The sequence below is a fragment of the Leishmania major genome, chromosome 12, assembly GCF_000002725.2.
Source record: "Leishmania major strain Friedlin complete genome, chromosome 12".
Classification (NCBI taxonomy): Eukaryota; Euglenozoa; class Kinetoplastea; order Trypanosomatida; family Trypanosomatidae; genus Leishmania; species Leishmania major.
In genome coordinates this window covers 617,630-636,093 of record NC_007253.2, presented here as the reverse complement: position 1 = coordinate 636,093, position 18,464 = coordinate 617,630, and the positions used below count along the sequence as shown (strand labels likewise).

The following is an 18,464-nucleotide window of genomic DNA, read 5'->3' as shown; positions in this document are numbered from 1 at the left end:
CAACGAAAGCCGGTAGGATGCACACCCTGCACCCCGCGGCAAATCGCATCCAGGCAGCACGGACGACCACAAGAAGAGAGATGAGCAACGAAGCGGAACGATGATGTTGTGAGCAAGATGGGGTGTATGAGGGTTGGCTACGGCACGTCAGTGTTCGAGAGAGAAAAGAGGCTGAATTCAGGAAGCCCTGCAAGAGGGAATCTGCGGAGAAACGAGAGAGAGAGAGAGAGAGAGAGAGCAATGTAGCGCGTCGCCACAGAGCGAGGGGCCCAGCCGGCAGATGGTCGCCGGGACACGTCAACAACGGCAGAACAAGTTAGCAACAACAATACGGAACAAGAAATGCAGAAGGCTCACAGCTGGGGATTACACATGCCCTCTTGCACTGCAAGAGACCCCGCAGCAGCACAAAGAACCGGAGAAGGGCCGCGCAGGTGGGGGCAGGAGCGACCCGCACCGCCGAAGACGAATAACCTAGCAAAAGACCCAAAGCGGGAGAGCGGGCCGAACGTGAGAGAAGAAAAGTGCCGACAGAGGCGAGAGAGAGCGCGCGGGAGGCGACATGGAAGAGGTGGCGGGGAGCTGTGGCCTCAAGTCCGCTGACGTGATGTGAGCTGGCGTCCTTGGAAGTCTGGAGCAGAAACAAAGAGCCGAAGAAAAAAATCAAGCGAACGCGTGCATGGCACTCTGGGCGATAGTGAGCAGGCGTGCTTGTACGGTGTCCAGGGTTCAATGTCTGGATGGGTCTCTGCACCGCTCGTTTTGGCGTCTGCTCGCCTCCGAGTACGCCTTAGTGTGCGTGACTACTAGCAAGAGGGGGGGGGGCAAGGGTGGCGAGGGGTTGTGACGGCAGAGTTCGGAACAGAGAAGAGGAGGATCGATGGACACGAGAGAGCGGGACGCACAGGAACAGAAGCTGAAAAAGCGTGAAGACGCCACAACGCTGCTAAACATTTTCAGGGAGCTGCGGGGAGCCGGAGATCGGAGATCAGCAGATGTGCAGTGCACTTGCACCCAAGTACCGGTGAAGAGTTAGAGGGGGGGGGTGAGAGAGTGGCAGAAGCGGCCACCACTAGCTGGCTGTGTCGAAAGCACACGTGCAAGTGCGTGGGTAAGTATGCGAAATAGCGAGACAGATAACATGGGCGATGGCGTCAGGCATAAGGTGAGCAACACATGCGCCTTGCATTACTGTTCGTGTGGAACTCAGCCGGCTTGCGTGTGCAACTGTCTCAGCACCTGCATGGCCCACATTGTGTTGTTTCAGACTTCTTTCTCTGGCAGGAACACAGTAAATCGCGTCTGCAGTGGCGCTCTTGAGAAACAGCAGCAGAGAGACGGGCATTCGGAGAATGGGAGCCGTGCGCCATTATGCCAAAGTGCCGTCTCGCGCCTCCGTGGTTTTGTGCTGTTGTTTTCCGCTCCGCCTCCCGTGTCCTTCTCCGCCATTTGCCTTCCCGGTAGAGCACAGATTGAGCAGGTGCTATATACACGATATCCCCGCAGACCACAGCCACTGCAACCAACTCGACGTCACGCACAGCGACAGGGAGACGAGCACTACCGCATACGCGTCTCGCCACCGTTCGGAACATCTCGCGCGCACGCGCGCAACGCCGTCCACACCCCATCCGTTCTCCGTGTATGCCTTTTCCAAGCGCAAAGGCGGTCACCGCAGTTCAGCCAGGAGCACCGCAAGGCTTCGTTTCTTGTAGTCGTACTTCGCCGTGAGCTCGCCAAGAATCGGCAGCTCCACCACGGTCGACACTGTCGCAGACGCGCATTCGGGACAGAAGAGGAAGGCGTGTGGGGTAGACTTGCCACGGAGCCAGTGGGTCACCTCCAGCGCCGCCCTCGCCCCCACCGCGCCATTCTCGCTGGTTGAGGCACCCGCAGCGGAGGCGAACGACGACGTGACACTCGACAGCGACCTGTTCCGCGCGTGCCGCAGGAGGCAGTTTGCACAGTAAATATGCCCGCACGGCACGCAGGCAACGGGCTGGCAATACAGCTGCAGGCATAGAGAACAGCAACACGCGCTCTCCGTCGCACTTTCAGCCACCTCGATGCGCTGCGCCGCGGCGCTGACACCACACCGGTATGCGGCGAAATCTCGCTGAGTCGCCTGCAGTGCGGCTTGTGCCTCCTGCGCTGCAACAACAGCATCAGAAGCGCGGCGCACCACACCTAAACACTTCTGCTGTGCCCGTCGAAGGTCTGCCTCGAGTGCGTCGAGGCGCTGACCCCACCTAACCTCTCGCCCAGCCATCTCCGCGCGCAGGCCTTCCAGTCCGGCAGCTGCAGCAGCCATCGATACAGCATGATGAGCCTGCGCGTTGTGTGCTGCCTCTTTTCTCACGAGTGCCGCCCAGTCGGAGGCCTCGGATGCGTGCAGCACAGCACGACTCGCAGCCTCATCTTCCTTATGACACCGCATACGCTCAAGCAGGTCCGCAGTCGCCACACCATGCTGCATCACGGCAGCCTGTTCTTCTCGGAGATGCTGCGTCTGATTCCTCCAGTGACTCCTACACAAGGCCGCACGTTCTGCCTGTTCCTCGTACACACACTGACCACGGGTGCACAGAAAATCCACGAAAAGTTGCAACATGGCCCCCCTATGGGCTTTCTGCCCCTCTTGATACACCTCCAACATCGTCCTCCAGCGCTGCTCGCAATGCCTCCCTGCGTCCGAGACGGCAGAACGCCAATGTGCCTCGACGGCCTGCACTTCCGCGGCGTGGTCTCGTTTCAGTTGAATGAGAGCGGCCTCCATGGCGCCAGTCCGCCGCTCCGCCGCAACGCGACGGTCCTCGGCAACTTGTACCTGAGCCACGAGGTCGCTTCGCACCTGCTCCAGCTGCATCGCATGCGACTGCTGCACAGCATCTCTCTGTCTTCTCCAATCCACCTGCATGGTCTGCATCTGAGACGCATGCAGATTTTCTAGCCGTTTCCGTTCCTCTAGCAGCAGCTCCTGTGTCTTCTGCTGGCTCTGCGCGTCGCGCTCTCTTGCCTTCTCGGCCATGGAGGCCTCAATGGTGTCGTGAAAGTCGACGAGCCGCATATCCGCAGCGTCGTGCCAGTCTGAAACGCGACGCGTGAGCAGAGCGGCCGTCACCTCCCACGATGAGCGAGTGGCCGCTGCCGCTGCATCAGCGTTCGCCGTCAGCAAACGTACCTCCTCAGCGGCCCGCTGAGCAGTAGCGCATGCCTGCAGTGCGCCGAAGAGAAGCGCCTGTCGGGCCGTCGCTTCAGCCTCCTCCGTTGCACGCAGTCGAAGGCGCAGCAGTTCGCCCAGCGCAAGCCGCAGCCTCTCGCGGTCGCGTTGGCCCTCGGCCTCGGCGAGCACGCGTTCTTGATCAGCCGCATGTATGGAGGCGACGTACTGGTGCACCGCCTCAGCCGTCTCACGAAGCCCCTGGCGCACCAGCTCCTGTACGGTGGCAGTCGACACCTGCGCTAGGCTCTTCTGCAGCCGGCAGCTCTCGGCAGCGCCGCCTCGAATCAATTTGGTCACGATCTGCGCCTGATGATCAGCCACTAGCTGAGCGACATCCTTGCATAATAGCTGCTGCTGCGTTGCCTCATTCCGAGAGCCTATGATGGCACGCTCACTCATAGCAGACTGGTAAAGCTGAGAGTGCGCCACCGCCTCCGCCTGCAGAACGTCTCGAAATCCATCCGCGTGCGACGCGATAAGTCGAGCTATGCCTTGCTGAAGCGCACACGAACTGTTCGCCGCCTGCAGATCCACCTCCATCTGAACGAATGTGGTCTGCTGCTCCAGCGCCTTGTGTCGCATCTCCGCCAAAACGCTCTCCAGTTGCCGCGTCGCCGCGTCGAGGCCGTCGGGCGCGACTTCCGATCGCGTCTTCTCCAACAAACGCAAGCGCCGAAGCTCGAGCTGCTCAGCGTGATGCATCGCGCTCAGTCGCTCAAAGTTTCGCTGAATCGCATTCACGCTATCGGTGCGCTGGGTGAGGTCCGCCTGCAGCTGCATGATGATGGCGAGCAGCTCTGCGCGTGGAGTCTTATCCGTGATGACGTACGGCGACGACGACGCTGTTTTACGCGAGGACTTGAGTACCGCTACGCCAGAGTCGTGCTGCTTTAAGCCGGCGTGAGGGGCTGGGCAAGCATCGCCGGCGGAGAGAGCTGTGTTCTGCGGCTGTCCAATGACAGGCAGCGGAGGACAGGGACTGTAGTGGGCTACGGGGTCGAAGCCTCCAACTGCGCTGCGATCCATGCTGCTGGCGCGCCTCGCGGCCATCATCCGACTAAATGCACTGCGTTGTGAGCTCGGCGGTGCATTGCTGCTTGGCTGCATTCACCGTTTTTTTGTCCCTAGAGATCGTAATAAAACTGAAAAAAAAAAAACAGCAAGCGCGAGGGGGCACCTCACTGCTCCATCGCCTCGCCGCGATCGACGCAACGGCAGGGGCCACAGGAAGAAGTGGAGGAGAGGGTGCAGGGGATGGCAACCAATGCAACTGTCCATCTCTGGCCGAGCAACGGCGCACGCAAGACCTGAGAAAGACACGCCGGCAACGCTGCGACAGGTGAGGCGCTCCTTCACGTAGACAAGAAAGGGAGGAGAAGCGCGCGGGGAGGAGGCAGATCGTCTCCGTGTGTGCGCCGGTAGGCGAGGGCAGCGCAGCATTTACGTTGGAAGATGTCGCGTGTCCGTGTCCGCGTATGCGTTGGCGCATCAAGTGTTCGATCTTTTTAGTGTGATGGCCGTACACACGACCTCACAGCATCCTCGCAAGTGCATAGGCAAGGAGTGCGCCAGCGTGGTTGCCAGCTCACATTGCCTGCAGTTTGGCTGTCGTGCTACACCAGCGGCGACGCACATACGCTACCGCTTGATGCGGTGATGCCAGAGAGCCTGTCCGCGGCCACTCCGCCGCTGCCGCCGTCCTTCCGGTTCGGCACAAATTTCTTCTTCAGCCGGAACCCGACGAGGATGCCTACTCCGGTGACAGCCAGCAGCAGCGTGTCCCACGGCGTGACGATGCGCTTCTTCTCCCCAGGCCTTCCCGAGTGCGCCAACGAGCCGAAGCGCACGGTCAAGTAGGTCTGCGGCACAATACCTAGCATTGTCGCCCCTGCAAACGTGTGCAGGGGAACCCCAAGCACCGGGGAGGCCAGGTTTACCAGCCAGTTCGGCAAAATGGGGGTCAGACGAAGAAAAATCAAATACACGAACAAGTCCGCGCGGTGGTATGAGACTTGGCTGCGAATTTTCGTGAGGCCCTTTCCACGCATCAGCCGCGAGTCCACCGCCTCCACAAGCGACGTGCCGACGATGCGGGAGAACAGAAAGCAGCACATCGAGCCCACGGTCCCCAACAAGGTGCAGTAGGGCACACCCAACAAGGTACCCATGACCGCCCCGACTGCAGCGTTCAACACCACCGTGCCGGGAACGCAGAACGTTTGCAGTGTGAGGTAGAGCGACGTGATAAAGAGCAATACTTGCCAGTACTGCTGCTGAGCCAACTTCTGCAGATCCTTGCAAAACTCCGCAATCCCAGACGCGGAGCGCAGCGATGTCTCCTCGGCCTGGACAATCTCCTGCACGCGGCTGAAGACGCTGAACGTGCCTGTGATGTACAAGAAGAAGAAGAGGCAGATTAAGAGGGGCACGAGCACACGCAGTGCATTGCGTGCGGGTCTCTCCACCTGATTGCCCACGTGCATCATGATGGCCATCGTCACCACAACGCCCTCGCACAGACGCCCGAGGCGTCGCTGGAGTCGCAGAGCACAGCGAGCGAGCTGCACAGAGACAGTGGTGCGGGAAGGCGAACAAACAAAAAGAGCTGACATGCGACCAAACGCAACACAGAAAAAGAGCGCCAACTTCGTCACGAGGCAACGCACGTGCACCGTCCCCCACCAACACCAACGGACACGCACACAACCACGATATACCGCACGTGTGGCGTCACGGGAAGAGGGGTGTGGAGAAGAGATAAAGATGCGCTGTGCAGTCGATAGCCGTGCCTCAACGGCAAATCGGAAAGGGAAGTGTACGGCGGCGGCACGAGTAGAGGGGGGCAGCCGTATTTTTTCCAAGACCGATAACAGTATCGCTGCTGCAAGTGCTTCGGCGCCCGCACAGCTGGCGATGGGAATGATGTGCGCCACAAACAACGCAAGAAAAGGCAAAAGACGGTCTGTGTCCCGAAAACGGAGAGACAGAAGAGAAGCACGGCTGGAAGTCGCAATACCGATGATCTCCAGCGCGAAGAACGCAGATGAGAACTCCAGTATAGCACCCAACGTCTACGTGTGCGTGTATCTGCACACCTGTATAAGAGACGCCTGAGGCACTGTATAGGTCAAGACACAGGGCGCAGCCACAGAAAACAGAAGACGACAGCAGGGAGTGGAAAGGGGGGGGGGGAATACTAAGAGAGCAACAGCGAGCGAGAGAAAAAAGTGTCCAATATGCGCCGCGGCATTGGATGCAGCACAGCCGGTGCACAGGCGGTGATGGGATTGACACAGCTCAGCTTCGAGGCAGCATAAGCAAGAAGCAGGCACCACCAACATAGTCCTCGCTGCAACACAGCTCCTTACTCACCGATGCACGGAGACGGGAGCAAACTTTCTCTTGGGCCTCATCGCAGCGGCACCGCGCACCTCGTTCATTTCTCCTGTCTGTTTCCATCACGAAGACCAGCGCTTCCTCCGCAGCCAAAGACATGCCACTAAAACCATCGCAGCAGCAACAAAAGACTACACCTCAGGCCGAGCGAGCTTTCGAAGAACCACTCGCACGATAGCGAACATCTCCATGCAGGCAGTGCCGAGCGCTATAGCACCGACTCCCGCGTAACGCCCTCAAAAACACAAACAAGCCATCCCTCCTCTCTCACATCACGCCGTGCTAAGCTGAACCGTGAGAGACCAGCCAAGAGAAAAAAGTGAAACAAACCTTTTCCGTGCCGACGCGTGCACAACGACAGCTCACTGGCCTCCGTGGCACCACGGCTTCATCCTGGTCGCCTACAACGAAGCGTCCTGCCGTCGAATCGGGCACAGCCTCTGGCGAGCTCTTCCCCTGTCCCTCTTCGCATGCCTGCTGCGCCCACGGTCCCGCTCGAGGGCGGCAGCGGTGGCGTCTGTCGTGCGGGGGCAGGAGGGGGTGGTCTGCGTGCAGGCGCCGCATCCGCGCAGCCACGTCGCAGGTAGGGGATGCCCGCCTGCTTCGCACACACGCACTGTGGGGCTCATCCGTGTAGACCCGGTCGCGCCCCCTTCTGATGCGATGCACCGTGCCAGCGGTGCCGGCCAGCGCCCGCGCGCACGGCTCGCACTACCGCATCCTCGGGGAGGTTGCGGGGCGGCGTGTCTGAATGGCCTGCACGCGTGTGCCGCGCCATGTGGGACGCTGCCACGAGCCGGTGGCGGCAGCGGCATTCCGCCCCCCACCCCCCACCGCCCCATCCTGAGCCCGCACGCCCTCACAGCACAAACAGGCGGCGGTCGCCATCCTCTTCCACGCGCCTGCTGCGGAGAGCCTCGGCTCGTTGCGGTGTCGCGCACCAAGCACGGCGTACTGCCTTTGGGGGAAAGGGGGGAGGGGGGAGGGGGAGAGAGCACCCACACACACACACCAGGCGCTCCCGTGCCCAGTGCTCTGCCTTCCAGAGGGCGGACTATAGGGTGGCGCCTATGACCTCCTCCGCTGTGGAGGGCTTCAGGAATGTGCGGTCGTCAGCACAGAGGGCGTGGCGCAGTCCGTGTGCCTTGTCGGGCACCACACACAGCGGCCGCACTCCAGGTGATGAAGGGAGCGGGCGCCTCGGACGCATCCGTGCGGAGGCGAGCACAGGAGCCACCATCACCACAGGCATCCGTGGCCCAGCGAGTGAGGCGAACGTCTACGCTGAGCCTCTTCAGCGCCGTGATGGTAGCGCCGTCATCTGCCGAGCCACACGCCCACGCGCAGCGTCCACAAACGCTGCTCCAGTCACGGTGCCTGTCTGGTCCCGGAGTGTTCTTGTCCTTTCCGAGCTGCGAAATGAGCGCGCAGCGGAGATGTCCTTGATTTCACGAGAGTGGTAGGATGGTTGCGTGGATGTGCAACAACTTGATCGATGTTGGCCCCTCTCACGTGGGTCGCCCAACGAGTCGTCTGTGATGCGGTACGAATCGAAGGACGTGCAGTCCTCATGAAAAACGGCGAGCGGCAGTGTGGAGGCGCGCTCTGTTCAGGATGGCGAGTTCATGCGCACGTGTGCGGGGAACATTGTCTTCTTTAAGCGTAGGCAGGGAAGGCCCTGGACGTTAGAGGAGCGCCAACGCGGCCTAAGCGCGGTTAGTGTGTTTATGGCACATGGTTGGGACGTACGCGTAGCGTTTTCTCTGTCCCCTTGCAGTGCAGTTGGGAAGCGGTGATGGTGGTGGTGGTGGTGGTGGTGGTGAGCGAGCAACACCGCCGCGCCGCACGAGAGAGAAGAGATGGAAAAGACACGCGCGACTTTTCATACCTCGCTGTTCGCTGTGATGCACTCCTGCCATGACATCAATGCCGTCCGACATGTCCACATCGGCCACACAACGGCAGAGGCGCGAAAATGGGGTTCTTGTTTTTTTTTCGCCGTTGACGTGTCCTGCACTGCAGGCACCAGAGCAAGAAGGGTAGCAAAGGTGGTCGCACTTCCATCCCCTTCCCCATTAGGAAAACGCGTTCATGAGATAAATGGCGTAGCGCCTCCCGGTCCCGCGCATCTCGTTGCCCAACGAAGGCGACTGCCCTTCGTGTCGTCATCGTTGCTGCATGGAAAACAGAGCCGTCACACCAACCGAAACAAGAAAACAGCAACACGTATCAGTCCACGTGCGCAGCCAACACCGTATGACCCCCCCCTACAACCGCTCATCGGCGGCGATGAAGACCCACTTCCGACTGGGCTCTCCAGAATGCTGACCTGTCACACAGACAGCTTTGGAAGCGTCGCAAGCGGTGCCTCCTCGGCGTCCTCTTCCTCGTCCTCACGGTAGCGTTTGCGAAGTGCCTCACCGAAGCTGTCGCTGCGCACCACCGGAGCCGTTTCGCCGTGTCCAACATCGAGCAGTGACTGTACCGATATAGGTGCCTCCGCCGCTGCCGACGTGGCGCTGGTGTGCGAGCCCATCAGAAACTCAAAGCTGGGGGTGCCAGCGAAAGATTGCGCCGGCTCCTCGACAAACGGATCGACAGCACCGCTGCTGAGACGAGGCGTGCCGCTCGCCACCAGCGTGGTGCTCGTGGTCGGCAGCTCGCGCGCGACAAACGCGGAAGATGGCGTCGAGGCCGCTGCGCGGTGCACGTCAGGCTTGCACGTGATGGCGGACACGGAAGGTGTCGCGGCACTGCAGCCAGTGCTGGCAGTGGGCAGAGGGCTTGCTCCGTGGCCCGGCGAGGATGGAATGCGCGCAGCACTCACACGCGATCCTGTCGGCGTGGCGTCATCCGCGAAGAGACACTTGGCGGCGTCGCTCTCATGAACAACGGAAACGGCGTTCGTCCTCGTCGCCGCAACGCTGGCGCGCGGCGGGGTGTCCAGCTGCGACGAGCCCAAGAGTGTGGCGGCCCTCGTGGCGGTTGCCATGGAGGAGTGGGGCGTAGAAGTGGGAAGCGCCACCTGCAGCTGGGACTGATGCTGATTGTGCGACTGCTGGGGGTTCGACAGCGATGAATGTCGCACCTGGTCAGTGGCCTTGGCGGGCTTCACAGAGGTCTGGGAAAATGGATTGGCAAGCTTGCGCGAAGGGGCGGGGGCGCTGCTTCTTGTCGTCGACAGAGTGCTCGTCGTCGTGCTCTGTGAACTCAGCGACGGAGGCGGTGCGAGGGCGACTTCCTTCGCAAATGAGATGTGACGCCGCGCTTGTGAAGGTAAGGTGTTGGGGTCCGCCGTCATCACCCCTGACACCGCGGATGGTGACGTTGCGGTGAGGCTTGACGCTATCGTTGAGGCTGGTCCGCGAAGGGGGCTCGTGCGGTTTTCAGTCTTCTTTTCCTTCGACTCTTCATCCTCGACCTCGGCAGCGATGGGCGTCGGTGGCGCAGCCGCAGCACTGTCGGCAGGTTTCGTCCCCTTGTCCTGCGGCAACATCTGACCCAACAGCTTGTGCAGCAGCTCGTCCTTCTTCTTGTTGGACGCGAGCTTCTCCTTCGTTGGCAGTCCGCACTTCCGCTTCTGCTTTGTCGCCATGCGCATCTCATACAGCGCCAACAGCTTCGGCACCAGCTTCACGTGCCCATTTGCGTTGGCGAGCTGCGCACACTTCACGACGCGGTCGTGAATCTCCATGAGCATGGCCAGCTCCATCGCCCGCGTTGTTTGCTGGCTCTTGAGCGCGCTGTCGAAGAACTGGAGCAGGTGGTGGTCGTGGACTTCGTCGTACTTGGCGATGCTTGCGCTGTAGAAGGTACTGTGCCGCTTGAGCTCGTCGCAGCGGAGTTGCTGGCGCAGCAGTTTGTCCCACCGCTCCAGGCCGTCCGCACCCATCGTGCGAGTTAGGGGAAGAAAGAGCGGCACGAGCTCGGTGCTCAGCCCGCTCGCCGCCGCCGCCGGGTACGACGGGTCGTCGCGGGAGTAGCGGTACGCTAGCAGCGCGTTCTCGCTGATGCCGTACACCCAGAGCGCGTACGACTGATCCACCAGCGTGCGCGGGTCGTACACCGGGACCCACGAGCCACCCCAGTCCTCGGTGAACTGGCGCACCACACCGGCTGTGTCCACAATGTGCAGCAGGCCGTCTTCCGACCATCCAAGCCACTGCAGCTGATGCGTCGAGCCATCCGGTAGCTCCGTGAGCGGTACCGTACGCGGCGGCAGCGCCGACGTGCGCGCACCGACATCGATCACCTCCATCTGCAGCTCGCCGGTACCAGTGAGGTTGATGATGACCAGTGGGTCGAAATCAGCCTTGAAACTGCTCATCAGCTTACGCGACGAGGTGCCGACCATCGTGACGATGCGCTGGGACTTGCTGAGCACCGCCAGCTCCAGTCCCGAGAGGGAGAAGATGCGCAGGTAGTGGCTCGTCGCGACTGCGACATAGCGGATACCAGCAGCCATGCACCGCACCGTCTCGCCTGGCAGCAGCGCCACACGCCACTCCGACTGCGCGCCAAGGGGCGTAAAGGCGTGGTAGAAGACGGAGAGCCGTGGTGCCTCGTCCACACTCCCCTGCGCCTCCGTCGGATCCGCCGGTAGAACAATGAAGGCGGCACCGACGGGACTCAGCGCCCCCATCAGGATGGTATCCCGGAGCTGCAAGCGCACGGCGGGGTGCGAAATGTCGTGGAAGTGAACTGTTGTGGCGTCGCGGCTGCAATGGATGTACCCAACGGAGTTGTAGGCCAGATAGCAGTTGCCCTCTTCCCCGGCTGGGGTAGCGCCAACTTGGAAGGAGTAGTCCTGCACCGCCGGCACGCGACCAACCGGCAGCGCCAAGTCCCCGGCGCGGCTCGAAGAGCCGTTTGCCAAGTCGCCGTTCACTTCTGCGTTGCCCTCCATGGAGAGATCGTCGTCGCAGTGGTCCTCCTCGTCGTACGGAGCACGAGCCTGACCTCGTGCCCTCATCATGTTATCGTCGCCGTGCCCGCCCTCTTCGTCGTCGCTGGACGTCCCTTCCTCAGCCTCGTCGTCGAGAAAGCGACTGCGGCCGCGCGGCCGTTCCGCCTCGCGCTTCGCGTGCGCCAGCGCTGCCTCCTCATCATCGCGCCAGCGAGACGGTCGCTCACCGTCGTGGTCATGCAGAGAGGCCCCGTCGCGTTGCAGATCCACCACGACCTTCCCAAAGTCCTCTGGGGCGGCGTCGCTGTCCGAAGACGCGACCGACGAGGACGCCGAAGAGGCGGAGTCGACGGACGCCGTGCCGTCATCGCTGCCGTCGTCGACGAAGTCATCGTCATCCTTCTCCGCCTGCGCAGCACCACATCCGCTCTTATCTGCACGGCGCTCGTGACGCGTGCTCCGATTGCCCGCTTTCGCTTTATCTTCCTGCTCTGCGATGCTCTCCGCATCTTCGTCGGCGTCGCCCTCCATCGCTGCAGTCGATGAGCCGGCTGCCGTGGCTGGTCTCCACGCCTTTGGCGACGCTCGACGCAGCAGGGAAATACGTCCATCGGTGAGCCCAACGGCGACGTCTCCGGTCATTGGATTCACCTGCACATCGGTGACCGCGGCTGTGCTGCCTCTGTCCTCGCCTTCAGCTGCCGCAACCATGACGGTTCCACTACTCGGGGTTGAGAAACACGAGGCGTTGTAGCGCTCCGACATATGGCGCGACATGGCCAACGTCTTGCTCTGTACTTTGCCCACGAAGAGCCCATCACGCGTCGCCAGCAGGCACGCCACCTGGGTCTTTGTGATTGGATAGACAAGCGCGCCGTGTAGATCAGTAAAGTGCTGATCATGCAGCCCCCCAATGGCACGCATGCGCGGCGCAGAGAGGCTGCTGTTGCTGTGACGGTCCTCAAGCGCGTAGACCTGCACCTCTGTGGATGTAGGTACCATCAGCATGAGCCCGCCGGTAGCGGTGTGGCACCATGACATCCGGTACATCGCACTGTCCTCTTTCTTTGCGGTGGGGGAAAGGACAGAGCGAAAAACAAACTGAGTCTTCGGCGCAGCGCCCGCCTCTACCGGTGTCGTAACGTGCGTCGGCACCACGCCAAGCTCCCCAGACGCGCTGGCCATGGCGATATACCGTCCACACGGCGAAACAGCCAGCGACACAAGCGGGAAGGGCACCACCAACGGAATAGTGCGAATTTGAAACTTTTCCTGCGACATGTCCAGACAGCGCAGTGAGTCTCCGGCGATGTATAGCCTTCGCCGCTCAATGTCCATATACAGGCAACGCACTTCACCTGTGACCTGACATATCACGCGAGAGACAAGCTTCGCGCTGTCGGCGATGCTCTCGTGCAGCAGTATGCGACCATCACGACCGCAGCTGAGTGCCAGCTCGAGCGCGTCGACAAGCGCAACATCGGTGACGGCCGCGTCGTGGCATCTGAAAGTCCATAGCGCCGCCGCCTTGGGCCAGTGCTTCGTCGAGTAGAGCGAAACAACCCCATCCGCGCCGCCCGTGAGTAGGTGCTGATCACCAATGCTGACACGGGTTGCACCGTGCGCGTGAGCATCGCGAAGCGCCCACATGACGAGCACGAGAGAGAGAGAGAGAGTTACAGGTTTGAGGCGACTTTATCGCCGCAGAAGGCGGGCGAAGAGGTGGCCGCGACACCCGAAGCGATCGCAGCTCTCGAGAAAATCCGAAAAGTCACCGCAGGTCCTGCAGCCTGCACTGACGCGCGTCGGCGGTGCGAAAGGAGAAATGTTTGACGATGCGGATGGTGTTGAGCTACCGCAAGAGAGGCACACGGAGCTGCGATGGGCGCGAATTGAGCGCAAAACTGCACACACGCAGAAGGAAGCAAGAGTGGCAAGCCAGCAGCTGCTTGCAGAGGAAAGGGGCGACGCGCCCTCTCGAGCTCCAGCCCTTCTTGCTCTTATAGTTAGCTATCTATGAAAGAAATGTCGTGTCAACAACCGATGTGCTGAGCGCTAAGTGGTGGTTGTGGAGGGGAAGTGGGGGGGGGGCGATGAAGCGGCACGGCGTCTGGGAAGATGTGTTTAGACGGAGATAGAGCGTCGAGGTTTGCTGGTTTTGCATTGAAAAGTTCACTTTTCGTTGCATGCACGTGTCTGTGAGCGCTCTCCAGCCTGCACAGTTTGTCGACGCCCAGCCGTCGCTTCTTCGATGTCGTTGCACCGCGTGTACGCTCTGCGAATTCTATGAGTGCGAGAAACAGCGAAAAGATCACGCGCACAAGACCGTGCACCACTGCTTGAGTGGGCACCAAAAACGAGTTCGCGTGCGTCGGCGTGTGATGTGGTGAAGGATGTGCGTGTGGTCTGCTCTGCAGAGGCCGCTGTGCCGGGAACAGGAACGGTGGGAATGAGACGTGAGCGTCTGCAGGGTCACTGTCCGAGTTTCGGGTGTTGCCGGTGAGCGACAGATAGTGAGAGGGTAAAGGCGGTGGCTGAAGGAGGATGGCGCATGAGAGCGAGCGCGATGGGGTAGCGCTGTATTACATAAGTGGACACTGAAAAGCATCCGCATGAGTGCACCTGTGCGTTTGCCTCTGGATGTGTCGGCAAGCACGATACACAGTTGCCTGTACTTGCCCCGCGCCGACACGTGTGCGCAGCCATGACAGACGCTGCATGTTGGTGGTCGGTGGGCGAGGGAGACCGCGCATTCGCAGCATCATGCCCGCGGTGATGCGCTTGGTCAACGGTATGCGCAGAGGGAACGGCGAGGGAATCGGACATGATGAAGTCGGCGATCGAGAGAAAAAACAGACGGCAGACGAGGCTACAGATCAATACATACACGCGCCTAGAAAGGTACACGCCTTACTCCACAGCGCGTCACACACACACACACACACACGTACACGCACACACATGCCTCATAGAAGCGGGCACACACGTACACACACACACAGAGACAGACAGACCAAGTGAACAAAGAGCAACAACGTAACAGCGCATGCGTGACAGACGGGGGAAGGATGAGAGACGGAGAGCAAGGGCACACAGAGGGCAGGGAGGGGGGGGAGGCAATGCCTGAGCGAGATAGACAGTAGGCGGGTGCTAAGAAGGGTGCGCGAACGGCACTGAGAAGTACGACCACCCGTGAGACGCCCACACGAAGGTGTGCGTGCACACGCGTACCGAAAAGGGGAAAACGCAAACGAAAACAAAGAGCGGCCCGCCACGGCAGCAGCAGCAGCACATCAAGAGAAGAAAGAGAAAACAGAGGAAGGGGAGCACGAGAGGGCGACCGATCTCTTTCCAGGTACGTGTGCTCTCAGTGAAGTGAAGAATCGCTGTGAGGAAGGTGGGGGGGGGCGTTCAGGGGCAGGCACCTCTCTGCTGAGTTCTATCCTCGCACCTTAGTTGGTCGCACGTTCTCTAGCCCGTTGCAGGGCCGCTCGCACACGATCTAGCGTCACCGTGGCAGCGTCCCCGCTGTTATCGCTGTTGGATGAAACGGATGAGGCCGACTCCACCAAGGGATTCTCAGGCGCGCCGGAGCGGTTTTGTATGGCGACTGAACGCAAAGACGAGGGAGGCGATGCGGCTGGAAGAGGGGGCGAGTTTGTGATGAGCACTGCCTCCGTTGCCACTCGATGTCCTGCATTCAGCGCCGCTGCCGCGGCAGCGGACTGCCTCGAGCCAGCCGCGGGACCAGCCGCAACAGCGGACTCTTGCATTTGGCGAAGTTGCCGCACCACCTGCGCGTATTGGTGGCGCATTTCGGCGAGCTCTGCGCGAAGCCGCCACACTTCGTCGCGCCGTGAGGGTGGCAGAGGCTGCGGGTATGGGGCGTCGCCAGCTTCCTCCACAGACGCGGTTTCCCCGCAGCCTACCGACCCCGTGCCTCTCGCGGCGCCACGACGTCCTTCTCCTCCAGCTGCCTTCAGTGTACTGTGTGCACCTGCCTCATCGGATATAGCCGCTGTAGTGGTGGGCTGAGGGACGCCCCCTGCTGGCGGTGCACCCGCCTCAGACTGCGGGAGCGCTGGTGGCACGACACCTCTCAACTGAGTCACAAACGACGTGGGCAACGAAAACGTCGCTGGGGGTGCGAGAATTCCCGCTGTCGAGTCCGTGCCTGCCTCAGTCGCCGCTGAAGTGTTCACAGCGGCGGCGGCAGCTTTGGTGCCCCCTTGTAGAGGCGGCACATCCACGCACAAGGTCTGATACACGTACATCGTGCCCGGAGGCTCGGCCGAAGCACTTGACCGGCTGTCGCCTTCACTCAGATGATTTCCTTTCGTGGCCACGTCGGTGGACAGAGATGTTGGCGCGTTGGGCGGTGCGGCAGGCATGTCATCCCCGGTGGTGTGCTGCTGCACGCATCGTGCAGCATCAGTGTCAAGTACCGCTTGGGCTACGTGGTCGTCGAGGCGTATTTCGGCTGCGCTCGCAAGCAAGGAGCGCGGCGACACCTCCGCTGAGGTCGACGACACCGATGCCGCCGCTGTCAAAGCCGCGCCGTCACGCTCGAAGGGGCCATTCAGATTATACTGGTGTGCAGCGTAGCCGCAGTGCTCGCCACCGCCGACCTTTGCGGCGTAAGGGGAAGTCGATGAGGACTTGCAGTAGAGGTGGCGAGGAAGGGAGACTGGCGTTGTGCAACCCTCGACAGTGATCCGGTCGTTGTCCGTCTGCGTGCTGACCGTCACCAGCAGGCGACGCGCACTAATAGGTGCGCCGCCGGTAGCCGAAGACATGTAGCCGGCGCCATCCAACGAGGACGCGCCCGAGGCCGCCAGTGTACTTGTTGCCGGGCTTTGGGGCCTGGAGCAGCGGCGCGGCGTTGTGCGACGCCTACGCGGCGGCGCATACGCATCGCTGCTGTTCAGCGGCGTGGCGCTCCGGCTGCCCGACTGCGACAGGGGCAAGTCCACCCACACGGCCGCCATCATATTTGAGGCGATGCCAACGTGCGATGGCGGCAAGGGAACCGACGGGCGCGCCGATGACGAAGCAGAGTACACCGAGGAGGCAACGGAGGCGGTTCGCTCATGCTGGCGCTCGCCGGTGAGCGAAGTGCGGGGCGCACCGATTGCTGCGTTAGCAGCGGCGATAGGAGATGCAGCACGACTGGTGGAAAACGGAGGCACTTCGTAGCTGGAAGCTGACACGGGAGGGACCCCGGAGGTGAAAGAGAAGGAGCGGCGCAGCGTACCACACTGCGCATGCCTCGCGACACAGCCGACGCTGCGCGACGGGTGCATTTGTACACTCCCATCCATGGCGGTGGAAGCGAAGCGGCCGCCGCTGCCTTTGCCTGTGAAGAGCGACTCCGAGGAGCGCGGGACACCACCAGTGATGTGTGTGATAAACGCATTAGAAGTAACGATCCGCGCCGATGACGATCGGCGCGGGTGAGGCGGTGGGAGCGGCGTCGGAGATGCGAAAAGCGTGCCCGAGACAGTGGCCACAAAAGGCGAAATGATCGAGAGTCGCTGCGTTGCTGCAGCCTGCGGTGTCGTTGCCACATCCCGGCAAGCCGGATCAACCCCAGCAGCATGTTGTTGGCGTTGTAGCGGGAACTGAGGACTGTGTGGTGCGCAGCAGTAGGGATGCACGTCGCATGTCGCGGTGGACACGGCCCCCGTGACTTTGGCGGCCGCCGCAAAGGACCTCCACCACGCAACGTCCTGTGTGCAAGATGAGCCACCATCGACATCTCCGTCGATTCGACCGCAGGAGACCGCAGTAGCGGCGCCGGGTCCGTCACGGTCGCTACCCCGCCTACCACCGGCTAGAACGCTGGTAAAGCGCGTGTGCTCAGACGTCTGCACGCGCCGCGACGCTGTTGTACCGACACGTCTGTCGACCTCGCCATGCGTGACGTGTCTATCATCTGAGCAGTGACGTGAAGAATTCTGGCGGTGATGGCGGCGGTGGCGGTGGCGGTGCCCTTGATGGAGGTGATGGCTGTGGCCCGATTCCGGACTACTGGCGCCGTCAGCGACGAGGTCCGCGTTGCCGGATGAGCACGACGAGCAATCAGAAGCGCAGATGACCGAGGAGGATGTTGCCGAAGAGCATGAGGAGGAGCGGGAGGGCAGCCACGACGGTGGCATCGACGATTCAGCAGAACAGGACGAGGAGGATGGTGACGACACATCAGGTGAGTGCGAGACGGCAGTGGCTATGTCGTCCTGATCGCTGCCGTGTATCACCTGAGTGTTGTCGCAGAGGGTGTGTTTCTCCACCGTGCATGAGCTGGCGGCAGGGTGTGCATTGTCGCTTCCGTCCGCGTGCTCTTCCGGTGAAGGCGTCATTGCGGCAACGGGTGGTGCGGCGCCCGACAACGGTGAGACGACATTTGACACAGCGTGCTCGGCGTCGTCGCCGGCGCCGTGTAGAGGCTCGTTCGTAGCGTATGGATGACTCATCAAGGTCGAGCTCGTGGCTGCCGGAACAAGTCTAAACCACCTGCGAGGAAGCACGTTCTGCGGGTACGCGAAGTGCAGCAGTGCACGAGATGCCCTAATCCTGCTGCGCGTGTGTGGAGGGAAAGCGAGAGGGGGAGGGGAGCAACGCCGCCGGCACCCAAAGCAAAATAAAGAGCGAACAGTAAAGCACAGGAAAGGGGTGCGGGCGCGCCTGTCTCCGCTGCTGGGCGTCGGCGTCCGGGTAGACGCAGAAGGAGGGGGAGGTGTCGTATGCGGCGACAGCCCGACGGAGCGACCAGGCGGAAGGAGTGAAATGATGCAACGAAGAAAGAGAAGTGACAGCGTACGCAAGTTGTGTGTCTGAGTGACCTTTCACTTTTTTGTGTGTGTGTATGGCGGGGGGGGGGATGCGGCGGACCCGCAGCACACGTGTTGTGCAGGTCGGCGAGCACTCCTGCACCCGGCA

General features: G+C 61.4%; 4 protein-coding genes across 4 annotated transcripts; all 4 read right to left on the bottom strand.

The window, feature by feature from the left end:
• Positions 1-1,669: 1,669 nt before the first annotated feature.
• LMJF_12_1240 (hypothetical protein) lies at positions 1,670-4,276 on the bottom strand (the record flags this gene model as incomplete). The annotated part of the gene is made up of 1 exon (XM_001681681.1): positions 1,670-4,276. The coding sequence occupies one exon, from the start codon at positions 4,274-4,276 to the stop codon at positions 1,670-1,672; it is 2,607 nt and encodes an 868-aa protein (XP_001681733.1).
• A 560-nt stretch (positions 4,277-4,836) lies between these two features.
• LMJF_12_1230 (conserved hypothetical protein) lies at positions 4,837-5,835 on the bottom strand (the record flags this gene model as incomplete). The annotated part of the gene is made up of 1 exon (XM_001681680.1): positions 4,837-5,835. One exon carries the CDS (start codon positions 5,833-5,835, stop codon positions 4,837-4,839), a length of 999 nt encoding a protein of 332 aa, XP_001681732.1.
• A 3,116-nt stretch (positions 5,836-8,951) lies between these two features.
• Positions 8,952-13,175, bottom strand: LMJF_12_1220 (conserved hypothetical protein; the record flags this gene model as incomplete). The annotated part of the gene is made up of 1 exon (XM_001681679.1): positions 8,952-13,175. One exon carries the CDS (start codon positions 13,173-13,175, stop codon positions 8,952-8,954), a length of 4,224 nt encoding a protein of 1,407 aa, XP_001681731.1.
• Positions 13,176-14,977: 1,802 nt separating this feature from the next.
• On the bottom strand, positions 14,978-17,998 carry LMJF_12_1210 (hypothetical protein; the record flags this gene model as incomplete). Its single annotated transcript, XM_001681678.1, has 1 exon — positions 14,978-17,998. One exon carries the CDS (start codon positions 17,996-17,998, stop codon positions 14,978-14,980), a length of 3,021 nt encoding a protein of 1,006 aa, XP_001681730.1.
• Positions 17,999-18,464: the final 466 nt, after the last annotated feature.